General features: G+C 41.9%; 1 protein-coding gene and 1 long non-coding RNA gene across 2 annotated transcripts in view; one reads left to right on the top strand and one right to left on the bottom strand.

The window, feature by feature from the left end:
- The window catches only part of LOC134671882 (uncharacterized), a 274,843-nt gene that overhangs the window by 89,784 nt on the left and 169,103 nt on the right, over window positions 1-15,956 (top strand). The window lies entirely within an intron of this gene.
- LOC134671829 (zinc finger protein 608-like) overlaps window positions 1-15,956 on the bottom strand; it is a 175,881-nt gene that overhangs the window by 97,585 nt on the left and 62,340 nt on the right. Inside the window, exon 3 of the mRNA XM_063529672.1 lies at window positions 6,164-6,964. Within this exon, the coding sequence (XP_063385742.1) occupies window positions 6,164-6,904 (741 nt within the window). The 5' untranslated portion in view covers window positions 6,905-6,964. The remainder of the gene's footprint in view (window positions 1-6,163; window positions 6,965-15,956) is intronic.

Below are 15,956 nucleotides of genomic sequence, written 5' to 3'. Positions count from 1 at the left end.
GTTTATGCAATAACATTTCAAATTTCCGATACATTTCCCCGGCGTGGCAATCAGCGAATATCGCTTTGGATATGCGTAATGACAAATTAAATAATGAAGATGGAATGAGCTCGTTGTTACGCTTCATTAAAACCATCCGTTATACAACTATTTGCTGATTCGGAATGCCAAGCGCTACTCGATTGGATTTCCTGATCGTGTTTTAAATTGCGAATTCAGTAAGGGTATGGTTGAATGGTCCGGCTTCGAGGAAGTCGTGCTCGGCGCTCGGCGGCGTCGGGTCTCGGTCTCGACTCTCGAGTCTCGACGGCCGGCCGGTGATAAGCAGCCAATCAACATGTAAATTTATTCAGAGCTATCAGTGTAATCGCCAGCGCTGTTAACCTCATTCGCGACACGCCGGACACCGCGATACCGATCTTATTAATACACTGCGATAACACGTGTAATTATGCAGTATTATATAAATTGATAGATAGATCAAATTGTTTAATTAGCGCTGTAGATTAATTCGTTAATTAGCCGGTTCAAGCTGCGATTAGGATTACGGAACCCGCCGTGCCATATTACGCAGTTAATAGACGACATGATTCCATTTCAAATTTAATATAAAGGAACCTTTAGGATCAACTCGACAAAAATCAAAGTATTTTTTTGTTATCCGTCCCTCAGCTTCAATAGCCATATTAGCGACGTGGGGAATTTAAACTCGTTTTATTGACGAGGGTCCGCCCCTTATTTGAAACTCGCTCGTTATAATAGTGTATTATGCGATAGATTAAGCATTAGTGAGACAATAGTCACGAGTTTATATATTTCGTGTGAGGGAGGTCAGTCTGTAATGATAGCGGAGACTCGACGCCGGAACCAATACTGATCAAAGAAGGAACAAAGGAAAGAATCATTCGCAGCTGCGAAAAGGGTTGTTAAGGTCCGAAATGCACAGTCACGTCTAGGGATTGCAAATCCGAATCTATTTTACAAAATCCGGATTTCCGGATAATTTTCACGCCGAAATCCGAACTTCGGATAAAATCCGGATTTAGGGAATGTTTTCATGGTACCAGGAATAAATTGAAAAAAAAACGCCTTTCTAATAAGAAATGTAGTCTTTTTATTTACTGTAATAGTCTTATGCAGTGGCGTAGCTAGGTGGGGGCGGTGGGGGCGGCGGGGGCGGCCCACCCGGGTGTCACCCATTTAGGGATGATTTGGTTTCATGGTGGTATCATGGTGGTATCAGATGGGTTGATGTGGGTAACCGATGGTGACCATGCTCACATAATCTCGTCTGCCAAGGTGTTTCGGCAGGAAAAGCCTTGGCAGACTTATATATTCCTGACATGAGGGTCCATACCTACCGACTGGAATTGGTTTCATGGTGGTATCATCATCATCATCATCATCATCTCAGCCATAAGACGTCCACTGCTGAAAATAGGCCTCCCCCTTGGACCTCCATTCGTACCGGTTGGAAGCGATCCGCGTCCAGCGTCTTCCGGCGGCCTTAACAAGGTCGTCCGTCCATCTTGTGGGTGGACGTTCTACGCTGTGCTTGCTAGTCCGTGGTCTCCACTCGAGCACTTTTCCACCCCATCAGCCATCTTCTCTGCGCGCAATGTGGCCTGTCCATTGCCACTTCAGCTTGCTAATCCGGTGGGCTATGTCGGTGACTTTAGTTCGCCTACGGATCTCCTCATTTCTGATTCGATCACGCAGAGAAACTCCGAGCATAGCCCTCTCCATAGCTCGTTGTGCGACTTTGAATTTTGAGATGAGGCCGATAGTGAATGACCACGTTTCGGAGCCGTAAGTCATCACTGGTAACACACATTGATTAAAGACTTTCGTCTTGAGGCACTGAGGTATGTCGGACGAAAAGACATTACGTAGTTTCCCGAACGCTGCCCAACCGAGTTAACCTCCTTCTCGAAGTTGGACCTACCTAATTGGACTACTTATCCTAGGTAGATGTAAGAGTCAACAACTTCGAGTACCGAGTTCCCAAAAGAGACTGGGATGGGCACAACATTGGCATTTGACATAAGTTTCGTCTTGTCCATGTTCATTTTCAAGCCCACCCGTTGTGAAACTCGGTTGAGGTCATCGAGCATCATGCTGAGTTCCTCCATCGACTTTGCCATGACTACGATATCGTCGGCAAACCGAAGGTGAGTGATGTATTCGCCGTTGATGTTGATGCCAAGTCCTTGCCATTCCAGGAGCTTGAAGGCGTCTTCCATTACGGCAGTAAACAGTTTCGGAGAGATAACGTCTCCCTGCCTTACGCCTCTTTGCAATGGAATCGCCTTCGTGCTCTGCTCCTGTACTCGGACCGACATAGTGGCGTTACTATACAAATACTTCAACACTTCGAAGTACCGATAGTCAATATGGCATCGCTGAAGAGACTCAAGCACCGCCCATGTTTCCACCGAATCGAAGGCTTTCTCATAGTCCACAAACGCTAAGCATAATGGCAAGTTATACTCTTCGGTCTTCTGTATAACTTGCCGCAGCGTATGGATGTGGTCTATGGTGCTATAGCCTTTTCGGAAACCGGCTTGTTCGGGAGGCTGGAAGTCATCAAGTCTGTGTTCGAGACGGTTCGTGATGACCCTTGAGAACAGCTTATAGACATGGCTCAGAAGCGTGATGGGTCTGTAGTTCTTCAATAAGCTGTTATCACCTTTTTTGAAAAACAGCACCACCTCGCCTCTATTCCATGTTCCAGGCGTTTTGCCCTCGGACAAGACGGAATTAAAGAGCTTCTGGAGGACTTTAAGTACCGGTGTTCCACCCGCTCTCAGAAGCTCTGAAGTGATTCCATCTTTGCCCGGCGCCTTGTTGTTCTTAAGCTGCTTCAGGGCCATCCTAATCTCGTACAGACTGATGTCCGGGATATCTTCGGTATAATGTCGGGACAGCTTGGCTCTTGGATCTCCTACCAAGCTGTCAACGGGCTTTGCGATCGAAGTGTATAACTGTCCATAGAACCTCTCGATCTCGCCTAAAACCTCCGCTTTGCTCGACGCTATGCTGCCATCTCCCCGTTTCAGCTTCGTCAGCTGGCGTGATAGCGTGCTGGATGATGGTATCAGATGGGTTAAATTAGGGGTCCCGGTGGCCACCTTTGAGAGCGTCTGCCAAGCACTTCCGGCAAAAAAAATACTGGCAGATTTCGCTTTTCTGCGTCTACATGTAAATTTCTAACTGCTGCCGTAACTATTATTTCGGTATCAGATGGGTTAAATCAGCCCCCTTTTTTCACACCGGAAGTGGCCTTCTTTTTCGTACTTTCGGCAAGTTCCGCCGCGGCAGACTATCGAATTCGGACTTAGCATCACTTTTATGGGAAACCATTGTGCATTTCATCGTGGTATCAAGTAGGTTAGAAAATATGCGGCCGGCTCTTCTACTAATCCGGCATCCGGCTTTTGTTGCACGAGCCTGCCGCGCGCGGAAAAGCCAAGCCACGGTGACGCCTGAGCCAAACATCGAACACTCAGTTTAACGTGAAGGCACACAGACACCGCGCTTGTCATGAGGCTGTTCAAGGCCCAAGGCCAGGGAGTGAGCCAGGCAACCCCCCCTCTACCCGCTTGACGCGTATTTGCAGTAATCAGAACATTTTAACGGTGCAAAAGGCAATTGTATAATAGTTTAACAAAAAATCCGAAAATTCGGATTTGGGTTTAAAAATCCGGATTTAGAAACGGATTGAAAAATTGGCGGATAATCCGGATTTTCGAAGTTCGAATAATCCGGATTGCAATCCCTAGTCACGTCCCGGAGGGCGTCAAGGGCTCAAATTGATATCTCGTCTTAATTATCACGCTTCGCACAAACTTTTCCAGTTAGGGTAGGGAACGTTAAATTGATTTTACAAGAACTTTAGAAATTTTTAGAGCCCTTGACAGTGATTAATGAAAGGAATTTCGGAGATGTGTTCTGTTCTCTCCCCTCGCCACGGGCGAATACTTAATGACTAGAAAAGCAAAGGGAGGCGCCCTTTTCTTATATTGTGCGGTTTTGGCAAATATATGATTCGCCTTCATACGCGACGCAATTTAATGCTGTCGTAAAATATTGTGGTAGCGTGACTGCTTATATTACTGGAGCAGCTGTTGCACTACGCGATAAGATGGCGAACACGTCACAAGGCAATAATTTGATGCGGTTAAAAAAACGTGATGACTTGATGTGATCATGAGCGCGGGCCTAGTTTGCATGAACCTTTGGCAATACGCTCACGTCGACTTGATTAATGATGTGCATCGTGCGATAAATATACATTTGTTGCAAGACGCTATTGCATGCAGGTGCTCGATGATTGAGCCGCAAGAAGCTCCTGGGCCGCATTATGCCGTGTTCGATACTATTACGTAACCGAGCGAGCGGGAATAGTTAGCGAGCATCCAATAATGGGTGCTAAGTTTGAAGTAGGCATTCATGCAATTTTGCAGACGTTTATCTAAGTGAACCACCGTAAGCACCGTTTGTGTGCCAACTATCGTCATTCGTGCTCTACCGAGCACATTCCTTAATTTTGAGGTCGAGTCTAATTCTTATCTTTTTCGGTGCGCTTTAGAACTTATTGCAAATGGTATTTTAACTATTTTAGGAGTGTATTTTGCACTTTCTTTGTTAGATTCAGATGCGTGTCGCAGTGGCGGCGCGTCAAACATATCCATAGGGCTAATTTGGCTTACATATTTCCTTTACAACTCAGGTCAAACGTCCAAAAACAAGCCAGCCGATGGGAATCGGCTTTTATGGACGCGCCGCCACTAGCGTGTCGAGAAATGTTAAAGACGGGAATGTGTTCATGTTTTTGCCCATTACTGAAAGATTCTCATAGTCATTACCTACGTTCGTTGTCAACGCTGCACAGATAATACAGATAATAATTGATAATACCCTTGGTTTTTAGACAATTCTCAGTCGTTGAACATGCCTGTGTGCAATTTCCTATCGTGTCTGGCAGCATCTGTAGCCTTATTTGCCACAGCCGCCGCAATCGCATTAATTTGCGGAGTGCAGTAGGTATTGTGACCAGGAGCCCAGCGGGCGGGAGGAGGCTGGGGTGAATTAATGAACCTATGCGCCACCGACAGGCGCGGATTACTCCCAACGTTTGCACGGTTTGCACTCAATCACGCGCGCAAACAGCCCTTAACCCGAACAATTAAATAGACTACGAAACAATCGGCCCTGAGGAGGGCAATCGGCAATTAGTGCGAGATTACACGGACTACCAATTAGAGATTATGCTATTGAATTTTGACCCAAATACTAAGTATCTAACCTACTAAATTACAATAGGACTAACGCGATCCGATAAGTATATCTTTTTAAAATGTTCACCCTATTCATTCGCCTATTTTTGGTTTACAGACAATGAGATGGTTCCTTTGTCAGAGTATCTTTGTCTGCGAATCGATAATCTGCTAAACGTTTATTGGCATAGTTGATTTTATTTCCGACAATAAAACATCCGATCTAAAACATCGTTTGTTTCCACGTATACCAAACCAAGAAGAAGAAAAAATAATGTCCCTAAATTACTTGAGGCTGTGGACTGTTAGAAATTTCTTATAGAAGCTTTATTGCCGGTATAGAACAATGGCCGTAGGCGAAACCAGGGGCCCATTTCTCGAACGGCATTAGACTAATATTATTAGTCCACGAACTGTCAAATCGTAATGGGTTGCCATGACAACACACTAATAATATTAGACTAATATCGTTCGAGAAATGGGCCCCAGTTGTTGACGTCAGTCTTGCTGGGACGGTCCTAGGGCCCATTTCTTCTTCTTCTTTCCCCTGCCCTTATCCCACGTTATGTGGGGTACATGTTTTTCCCTTCCATTCTCCTCTGTCTTTCGTCTCCTCACCTCATAATATCCTATTTCACACAATCCATTCATCGTTCTATGGGCCCATTTTTCGAATGGTATTAGTCTAATATTATCAGTGTGTTGTGTTATGACTTGACTTGTCTTGACATTTCTCGTTCAAGAAATGGGCCCCTGCCAGTAGCAATAACAGCTAACTAGCGTAGTCCACTAATGCGAAAAACGACAGGAAGTCTGGCGCCAGCAACGGGCATCTTCTAAATCAGTTCTAAGGAAACTGAGGAAAAGACCAAAAAGGCACTCACCTTGGGTTCTGTTTTAATTTTCTTGGCCGGTGGTTGTGAACTCGGGGCTTCTTGCCGCGAGTCGTCAGGTTCGGGTTTGATGGGTATCGTGGGCCCGTGGGGCGCGTGAGGTGTGTGGGGCGCCGGCGCGGGCGGCGGCGGGGGCGGCGCGGGCGCGAGCGGGGGCGCGGGCGCGGAGGGCGCGGCGGGCGCGGGGGCGGGCGGGGGCGCGGCGGGCTTGGGCTCGAGCCGCGGCGCGGGGGAGGGGCGCGGCTCGGGCGCCGCGAGCGGCGGGGCGGGCGCGGGCGGCGCGGGCGGCGCGGGCGGCCCGGGCGCGTTGGGCGCGACGGGCCGGGCCACGCCGTTCACGTCGTGCGGGTGGTGGTGCTTGTCGCGCGCCTTGTCTCTCCGGTGGCCGCCGGAGCCGCGCTTCGCGGCGGCGGGCGGGGCGGCGGCGGCGCCCTGGGTCTTGGGCTCGCCGTTCATCTCGTTCGACTTGACGATCTCGTGTTTGGCCTCCGAGCTCTTGGTTCCCGGCTTGGTGCGCTTGATCTTCATCTTGAGCGCCGTGCGCTGCGCGTCCGGCTCGGCGCGGGCCGCCATGCCGCCCGCCTCGTCGGTTTTCTCTATGTCGGCATCGAGGTCAATGATGAGGTCTCCGATGCCTATGTCCCACTCGTTGTCATCGTACTCGAAGTTGGTCGCGTGGGGCGCGGGGCGAGCTCCGCCGGCCGGCGCGCCCTCCCTCATTGACGCAGCCATGCGCGCCGACTCGCCGCGCCCGCCCCCTCGCGCCCCGCACACGACAACACCATTGTAGCCCTGCAACAACAATGCACGTTAACAACACTTAACTACTACTTGTCCCAACCAGTGCGGATATGATGGTCGTTCTTGTCTACGTGATAGCGTGATAAAACGGAGTCCGTCACTTTCTCTCCCACGGTGTTAGAAAGTGACAGTTATTTTATCACGTGGATAAAGATGGATAAAGCTATCCATAATACGCCGGCTGAACATTTTACGTGACGAAGGCTACGTCGTCGTCGTTACGTGATAAAGCCTAACTTGCTCCCCCGAATACTCCATACGCCAGAGAACTTTTAATTCAAACACGATTTCATATGAAATGCTCCAAAGGGCGCTTAAGTACCTTTAAATGCCATAGCGTACCTACCTTATTTCAAACGTAGGGAATGAACTCGAAAAATGGTCGCGTTGCTAGTCATTATATATCCACACATGATACTAAGGTACAAAATATAGATAGAAAAATACAGCAACTTCAAATTCTGTCCAAACCATTTTGTAAACCCTCGCCATAATCAGATAAGTACGTACATGCACTGCAGCAGTAATACTATTGCAATACAATTTTATTTTTCTGCTTTGCCCTAGCCAAGCAATAAAAAAAAGCCTAGCAATCCTAACACTTAACCGCATGGCTTTATCGTCCTCTCCTACACAATAAGTTATTTTTCGCAATACTCGTAAAGGCTAAATAAATAAAGTCGCATAATTCTTATTTCCATAACGCCTATGCAATAGGCATTGATGTTAAAGTTTACAGAAAGCAGTAAAATTATTAAATAAACATGTTCCTTTTAAATTAGTTCTTTATAGAAATTTCATATCACATGAAGTTATAACCAATACTAAGAGGCAATAATCGTAAAAGAGTCGTAAAAGTGTGATAAGCTCGGGGCGATCCACCTAGACCACGCTAGGTGGCGCTATGCTGCCATACATCAGAAGATCAGAACGAATGAGGTTTTACAGGCGTTTTATTTATTCCTTTCCTTTCTCTCTAATTCCACACTAACCCCTCCTTCCCCAAGTTTCCTTAGTAGAGGATCATTCCCAAGATAAAAGCTATATGTTGAGCCAGGTTCACATTTATATCCAATGCTGCTTTGTATATTTTTATATTTTGTAACCAACATCTTTTACACAAAAGTACATAATAATCCTATAAATACCGGCAGCCACTTAACCAATCCATGTAATGTATACTCCGTGTGTAATCTAAACAGAAGTAAAAAGCAGACAAACTCAGGTAGGTCTCTAGTAAGTCGCAGTCGCTTATTATATTTATGTACATATGTGATACTTAAGATAGACTAAAGACCTAAACATTAAGAACATTAGTACAAAAGTGTATAATATTGTCACAAATACAAATGTTTATAATGTGAACAGTGTTAGTAAGTACCTATTATTAGCATAGCGTTAACAATCCAGCCACTATTTGTGGGATATCGTAACCGTAAAAGAGTCATAAAAAGTGTGGATAAGCTCAGCCCAGGTAGGTGGTTAGGTGCTATAAAGTACTACGGAGCAAAGCTAATCTAAATACGTTAGATGACGCTAAACCGGTATAAATAAATAAATATTAAGGACATTTTTACACAAATTGACTAAGCCCCACGGTAAGCTCAAGAAGGCTTGTGTTGTGGGTACTCAGACAACGATATATATAATATATAAATACTTAAATACATAGAAAACAACCATGACTCAGGAACAAATATCTGTATCATCATACAAATAAATGCCCTTACCAGGATCCGAACCCGGGACCATCGTCTTCTTAGGCAGCCACATAGAGGTATAGAGTTATCGAATGCAGTTTCCTTCAAATATCAGCCATATTAATGACATTCCGTTGAAAAATTCAAAGTAGATCATCAGGAATAGTCGTAAAATACAAAAGCACAAAGCAATATTACGACTAATAATTGACGATGTCACTAAACACTAGGCTGCCTGTATGAGAGCTAACTCTATTTAAGTCAATATTTTTCTTTTGATGTCAGGATTTTTTATAATTTTATCGGGATTTTGGTGGGTAATTAACGCCACGATATATAGGATTTTCAATAATTTTAGAGAGACTTCGACGAAACACAGATTTGTAAATAGAAGTAGGTACCTATATAAAAGAAATACTCATTGCAGCAGGGTGTTTAAAGGAGTGCAGCAACAATGACATAATTAAACAAAAATATATATAGGTGTTTGGTACATCGTTTGCCAAATTAAAACGGCAGATAGGTTGTGTCATTTGCTATCCTATTATCCTGTATTAATTTATTTTTTGTCCGTAAATCAAAGCGAATCATCAATTATGAATCGTATTCAATAATTTATTTATTAAACTTCAGAACTACATTAGTTTTATAAAAAAATATTGTCTTAATGAACAATGAGGTTATTTGACAACTTTGTAGCTACTTGATAAAAAACCTCGTACTTTGCTCTACCGGCTACTGACTCCGGAATTATATATTTAATAAAACTTAACTTCATCAAACATATATTAAGATAACACTAATTGAGTTGACCTAGTTATTTAATTGAATAGGGTATTAAAGTTAAAGACCCTGTCGTATGTTGAGGTCAGTTATTCGACGAGTTAAACCTTAATTCGACTCGCCATCTCGTTTAATTCATTAATTAGTTAAATATCACTTAAATGACAGTTATTTAGATATTTAGTTTCCAATTTGATGTTTTAAGTGTGTATGCAATTAAGTTTACGATGATGCCATTATATTGTAAAATTTTATTCAATACTCTTATATAAAACGTTTTACTGAGCAACGCACTAAAACATAAATATTTATACTTTTATTAAATTCAGCCATATACAGGATGTCCCAAGACTATGGGACATCAAGGGAAAGTAACTTAAATATCGTAGTCTCGTAGATAGGATATTTTGCTGAAAGAAGACATTATTTTAATTTAAAAAACAATTTAAACTGCATTCATAGATTTTTAAATAATTACATGGTTGAACCGGGAATCGAACCCGGACTCGAATTTATCATACCGATCGAAAGGATTCATCATAAGGATTATTTTTTGCTAAATAACATGGTGTCAGAAATAAAAGGAAGACCATGAATCGTGTATCTTGTAATACAAAGTCGCACTCTTTTGATTATTTTGCTAAATTTCACATCAAATGTTAAAAAATTCATGGTCTTCCTTTTTACGATATCTACGATATTTAAGGTACTTTCCCTTGATGTCCCATAGTCTTGGGACACCCTGTATAAATTATTTCAACATATTCTTAAGTAGCTTATCGTTCTAAGTTTTTGTCTGTGCCAATTAAGATATTTTTACAGAAATAAATTATGTAGGCAAATGTTAATTAACTTCGTCCTTAACTTTTTACATGGTTTTATTATCCCATTATAACCTTTAACGGGCTAGACTGAAAAAAATCCTCAATTCAAGCCTGATCGCCATCGCCAATCTATAGTCCTATCCTAAAAATTCTGTACAAGTAAAAAATACAAAAAGATGATGTTACAGGGTGGTATTTTTTGAGACCTTTTTATAAAAGGTTAACACCTATTTGCATTAACCACAATATACGTATTACATAACATAAGTTTCTCTACAAACTGTAAAAACTGTGACGAAAATCCGCAAGACATGCTACAAAAATTACACAAACACACCCTCGTTCGCCAGTCGAAAAAGGATGGCGAACTGTTCGTTTTTTTAGCATTAAAAATAAGGTAAACAATCTTGATGGGTCTTTTAATTGAAAAACACATTTAAAAAATAAGTTATGGCAAATATGTAACAATTATGAATCTAATACGATCAATACGATCATTTATATTCTTCTGCTTTCATAAGTAATAGTTACTGATTTTTAAAAAGCGTTTTTCAATTGAAAGACATGTCAAGATCGCTTTCCTTCTTTCAAGTTCTGTCTAATGCTAAAAAAACGAACTATAGTACCGTCCTAGGGGGCTATTAATAAATTCCGTCATTTCAAATTAGGGAGGGGGGTCTGGACATCGGTAGCATGAAGTAGGAGGAAATGGGGTCATTTGAAGCATGATTTTTAAATGATTATAGGGGGGAGGGAAGTCAAAAATCGTCAAAAATCGATGACGTAATTTATGAACAGCGCCTAGGTACTAGGTACCAGGAACACAGCGCAACAGGGAGATTACAGCGGGCAGTTTATGGCGCGTCGACGCTGGGTTTACGGCGCCCTTTTGATAACTCCTCGTAACTATTTTACGACGGCTCTCATGCCGCGCTCACTACGCTATGCCCATACAAACACGAGTTTATAAGAAAAAATTTCAATACCTACTGTGAATTTAATGACATTAAGTTAAATTGCAACCTCAGTTAATGATCCGGCTCATTATTTCCTACAAATAACAACAAAGGAATTATTTATTCCGATAAATATGTGATAACAGGTGGACCGTATTAATTACGACTGCGAAAGTGTTACATTTATTTGAACTAATTCCGTTGTCACGACTATGAATAAACATTCTGTTTCGTTATAAAACATGGAATACAGATTCTGATTCTACAATTTGATATGGTTTTCATCTTATTTTGATACGAGCCTAAGTCGTGTCTTCTTGCTTCTCACGCGCACCAATAAGTGCGAGCGAGATGCCGTAGATGACTGCGGATTGCATTTCGTGAGGACCAAGGATGCAGCTATGGTTGCCATACGTCAGGATTGCGAAGATTGGGTATCGTCCTGGGTCGTCCCATTCGTTTTTCGTCAAGTTCTTAATTTAGTCCTATTCTGCTTTCGTCACTCATTCTACATTGAAAGCCACCGACGATTGTGACGAATGTAGAATGGGTGACGAAAGCAGAATAGGACTAATTTAAGAACTTGACGAAAAACGAATGGGACGACCCAAGACGATACCGAAGATTGCTTGGCAAGTGTCACATTTTCCTGATACTGGTATACATACCTCAACTAACCACATTGGAGGAACTAAAAGTTTAGAGTTGGGTAGAGTAGAGGAAAGGGAAGGTTATGCTTTAGTTATAGCATATAATATCAACTAATGGGTGGGGCTAGTGGTTCACGCATCAAGTAAAATAAAAGCCATGGCAAAGTGTTAAAACAGGGTACGCCTCTACGCCTCCTGTATCTGTATCGATATAAAACATGTTCACATTTGCCAATAAATCCGTTTCCATTAGACACGTTTTAAAGCCGGGATGAATGCGAAATCCGAGAAAGATAGGAAAATCCGGCGATATAAATCGTGGATTCCATTACGTCCAGCCGTATGTTTGTCAATAGGCCGGTTGATTGGCCTCCTCCACCGCGCTGCGAGCCTGGTCGCGGGAGATTTACGAGGCAGCTTGGCGGGCTGCCCGCGTGGAAAATGACCTAGCATCAAATGCACTTCTTATTAACATAGCGCAGTCATCTTTAGTAGCAGATCAGACAATCTACCCTATTCGTACATTAAGATACAATTAATAGATCTAGAAACGATATGGATTAGATGCGTCAGTGTCAATAGTGACGTTTTTGTTTGAAAGAAACGTCACATTTGACACTGACATGTCTAATCCATATCGTTTCTAGATCTATTAATTTACATATCTTAAAGTTCAAATCGAGCCGAATGTTATCAAGGATCCCATTCGTTTATTAAAATTGGCATTATCCATAAACGTCTATCGTCCATAATATAATCGTTTTATTATCCGTTGTTTTGACATTTGCGTTGGTTAGGAAGATATACAATTTAACCGAGGTTAGCCATATTTATCGGTTAGCCAAACGAAACGAAGCCGAGGAAGATCTCCAACAAGATGGAGCGATCAATTAAAAGGGTTGTCAGAGACGCGATGAACCGGCACTGTTGGAGGCAGATCATAAAGACCAGGTGTGGAGCATAGTGATGGGTAGGACATCAATTTAAAATGAGTTTGTATGAGTACCTCATTTTCTAAAATGAGGTGTTACAATGTCTTACTTCAAATGAGGTGAGGTACTAGCATGTTTTCAGCGTCGACTATTCCATTAACTCCAACGGCAACAAAAATATTTGATGTATATACATATTTATGTATTCATCACTTCCTTTATAAATAAATAAGTAGTAATATTTCATTGGAGTGCAATTCTGGAGGTTAAGAATAGAACTTTTAGGAGAAAGATAATTTTAGAATCAAACTAAGAACATAAAGTACCTAACTTAATTTGCTGCTTTTATGAAACTTGTTCTAATGTAGCTCTTTTTTATTGTTAGATTGTTTAGACCTCCTCCTTGCTACTTGATATAATTTTAAGTATAATAATCACTAGCGACCCGTCGCACGGGTTAGCAAATTATACACCTAAACCTTCCTCAAGAATCACTCTGATAGGTGAAAACCACATGAAAATCCGTCCAGTAGTTTTTAAGTTTATCGCGAACATACAAACAAACCCACAAACAGACAGACGCGGCGGGGGACTTTGTTTTATAATATGTAGTGATATATTTCATAAGTACCTATTAACCATAAAACTACCACAATTTTTAACAAACTAAGGAGAACAAATTCAATATTTTCACAATCATTATTATATAGAAGTGACTAACTTACCACCTATAATTTAACAGTAATATCATCAATATGATAATAAACATAAACAAAGCACCATTCGAGCCGGCCGCACCGTCTACATTTACACTTCATTTTTTCATGCAAAAGGCACCAAGGAAGATCCGCGGGTATATTTACTGGCGAAAACTATGTCCATATTTTGTTATGATTATAAGAATTATTACTAGGTATTAGGTATTAGAGAACTAAAATTAGCTCTAGAGAACTAGAACGAAGTACGGACACTACGGACAAAATAAATATAAATATGTCACAATCATAACTTGTCAGTTCGAAGACGTTTACAAAGAATGTTAATAAAAAGTATTGCAAATTCAAATCGGTATAATTTACATCTACATGTTTATTTTACCTATGCAAGTTATACTTACTTTTTATTTAATAAACTTGAAACTTATTGAAATTATCATAAATTGTGTACGCTACCGTATTATATTTCAATAATATTTTAGTCACTTAAAGGATTTCTGTTTCTAACCAAGCTTCGTAAATGCCCGCCTGGTATACAGAGGGCGTACCGCGAACCAAGTTCGTCATGTTGCCTCCCTGTCACACTTACGTACGAATTTACAAGTGCGACAGAGAAGCAACACGTCGAAATTCGTTTTGAAGATTGATTTATCGCGCCATTTTGACACGTAAGTTAGGATCAAAAAGGCGTAAGATGTATGAAAGCTTGCAGCGCTTACGCTTGTTGTCTTTCGTGTTTAATTTTTAACGTATTTTCGGTGGTGACGCGAGGCGATATTGAAGTACGGCGCGTGTCTGTCTCACTCCCTCTTTGGATATTTCTAATTCGTTGTTTCATTTTGAGGTATTCATGTCACAAAGAGCCGGTGAGCGGTACAAACTCAACGCTTTTCTCGGTGGACCTTTTGTCGTTGCAATAAGGTTTGTAGTTCGGCAGTTGACAGTGTGGACCATTACGTCCATTACTCGTTTCTTCATTTGAGTTTCGAGTGTCGGCGAGCGGGTGAGGGGTGACCACCTCGAGCGCCTCGCGCGATCCAGGGACTCTTTTGCGAGGTTATGAGGAACGTATGAGTTTTCAGGGTCGCGAGTGAAATTGAAAGGATAAGAGTTTTTTGAAATTTGAAGTGTGTGAATGATTTGTGTGGCAAGAGGTGTTTGTGATGCGCGCGAGTAAATGAGTAAAATGAATAGAGGTGTGATGTAAGACATTTTTGCGGTATGAAGTACTGCGACAAATTAACAAAATGAGCGGTACAAATGAGGTGCTTCACGAGTGAGCGACTCAACACTAGTGGAGCATCTACATCCACTGATGACCACGATCCTCAGTCGTGATGGAGCGATCACAGAGAGAGCCATATTTCTTTTTAAATGAGCTATTTGCAAAATCACACAAATAAATGGCTATGTCGCACGGGTTGCACCCGTTTATACCTTTGTATAAACATCGTGGCTAAAGAGACAGGTCGGTAGAGTAATCAAACTGCACAGTGACATTGCTAATTAGAACCGTTAATCTAAACAAGCGCTTACAAAGGATTTACGAACGGTAAGTCTTCCTCGACGATGGTAGATTGTAAACAAGGCCCTGTTAAGAGTATATAGGATGGAAGGACGCGGTTAGAAATAGTCATTATTGTAACATTTTCAACCAAGAGGCAGTCAACAGCAAAAGTAGCTAAGCGGGCGAGGTTGGAGACCAGAAATGATTTGAACACTCCACAAAACTCTACATAACATTTGCTCCACAAAAGTTAACCACGGTATGGATGCATTTTACAAACGTCAAAAATACTAAGCCACCCGGATCACAAATCAAAAACACACAAACATATTTAACACTTTATCCTCAAAAGAACAATAACGTGATCAGATCATTTAGAACACCTTGCCCGCTTAGTTTACGCTGCTGCTGATTGGACGGCTTGAAGTGGCACGGGAGCTGCCACTATAGATAGATAGAGGCACACGGGCACAACGTAATGATCAGCGATTTACACGGAATGCCTTATCTCGGCGATCGGTATGAAAACAGTTATCGGATGAAGCTAGAACGGCAAACTGGTGATAGGATGTTTATGAGATAACTAGACTAACAATAACTAAGGGAACAAATCAAATTGTTCCTTAAGTAGTTGCACAGTCAGCATCAGACACAACATGCCAAAAGTATCTGCCAACCTGGAATACTTTTCCAAATAGTGATATAATAATAAATATCTACAGGTTGCATTCAAAAGTATCTACAGTTATATTATTCTACATGATACAGAGACATATATACTTTTTAGTTTTTTCAGAAAATAGTAGATACTTTTGACGCTTAGTCTTATCGTTAGTGCTGTACAGTCACCTGCAATAACATGTTACTCTTCGAAGGCCGCAAAATTATGTGGCACGCTCTCAATAAGATAGTGTC

This window comes from Cydia fagiglandana, chromosome 16 (assembly GCF_963556715.1).
Source record: "Cydia fagiglandana chromosome 16, ilCydFagi1.1, whole genome shotgun sequence".
In the NCBI taxonomy this organism is placed as follows: Eukaryota; Metazoa; Arthropoda; class Insecta; order Lepidoptera; family Tortricidae; genus Cydia; species Cydia fagiglandana.
This window is presented reverse-complemented; position numbering and strand designations above follow the sequence as displayed.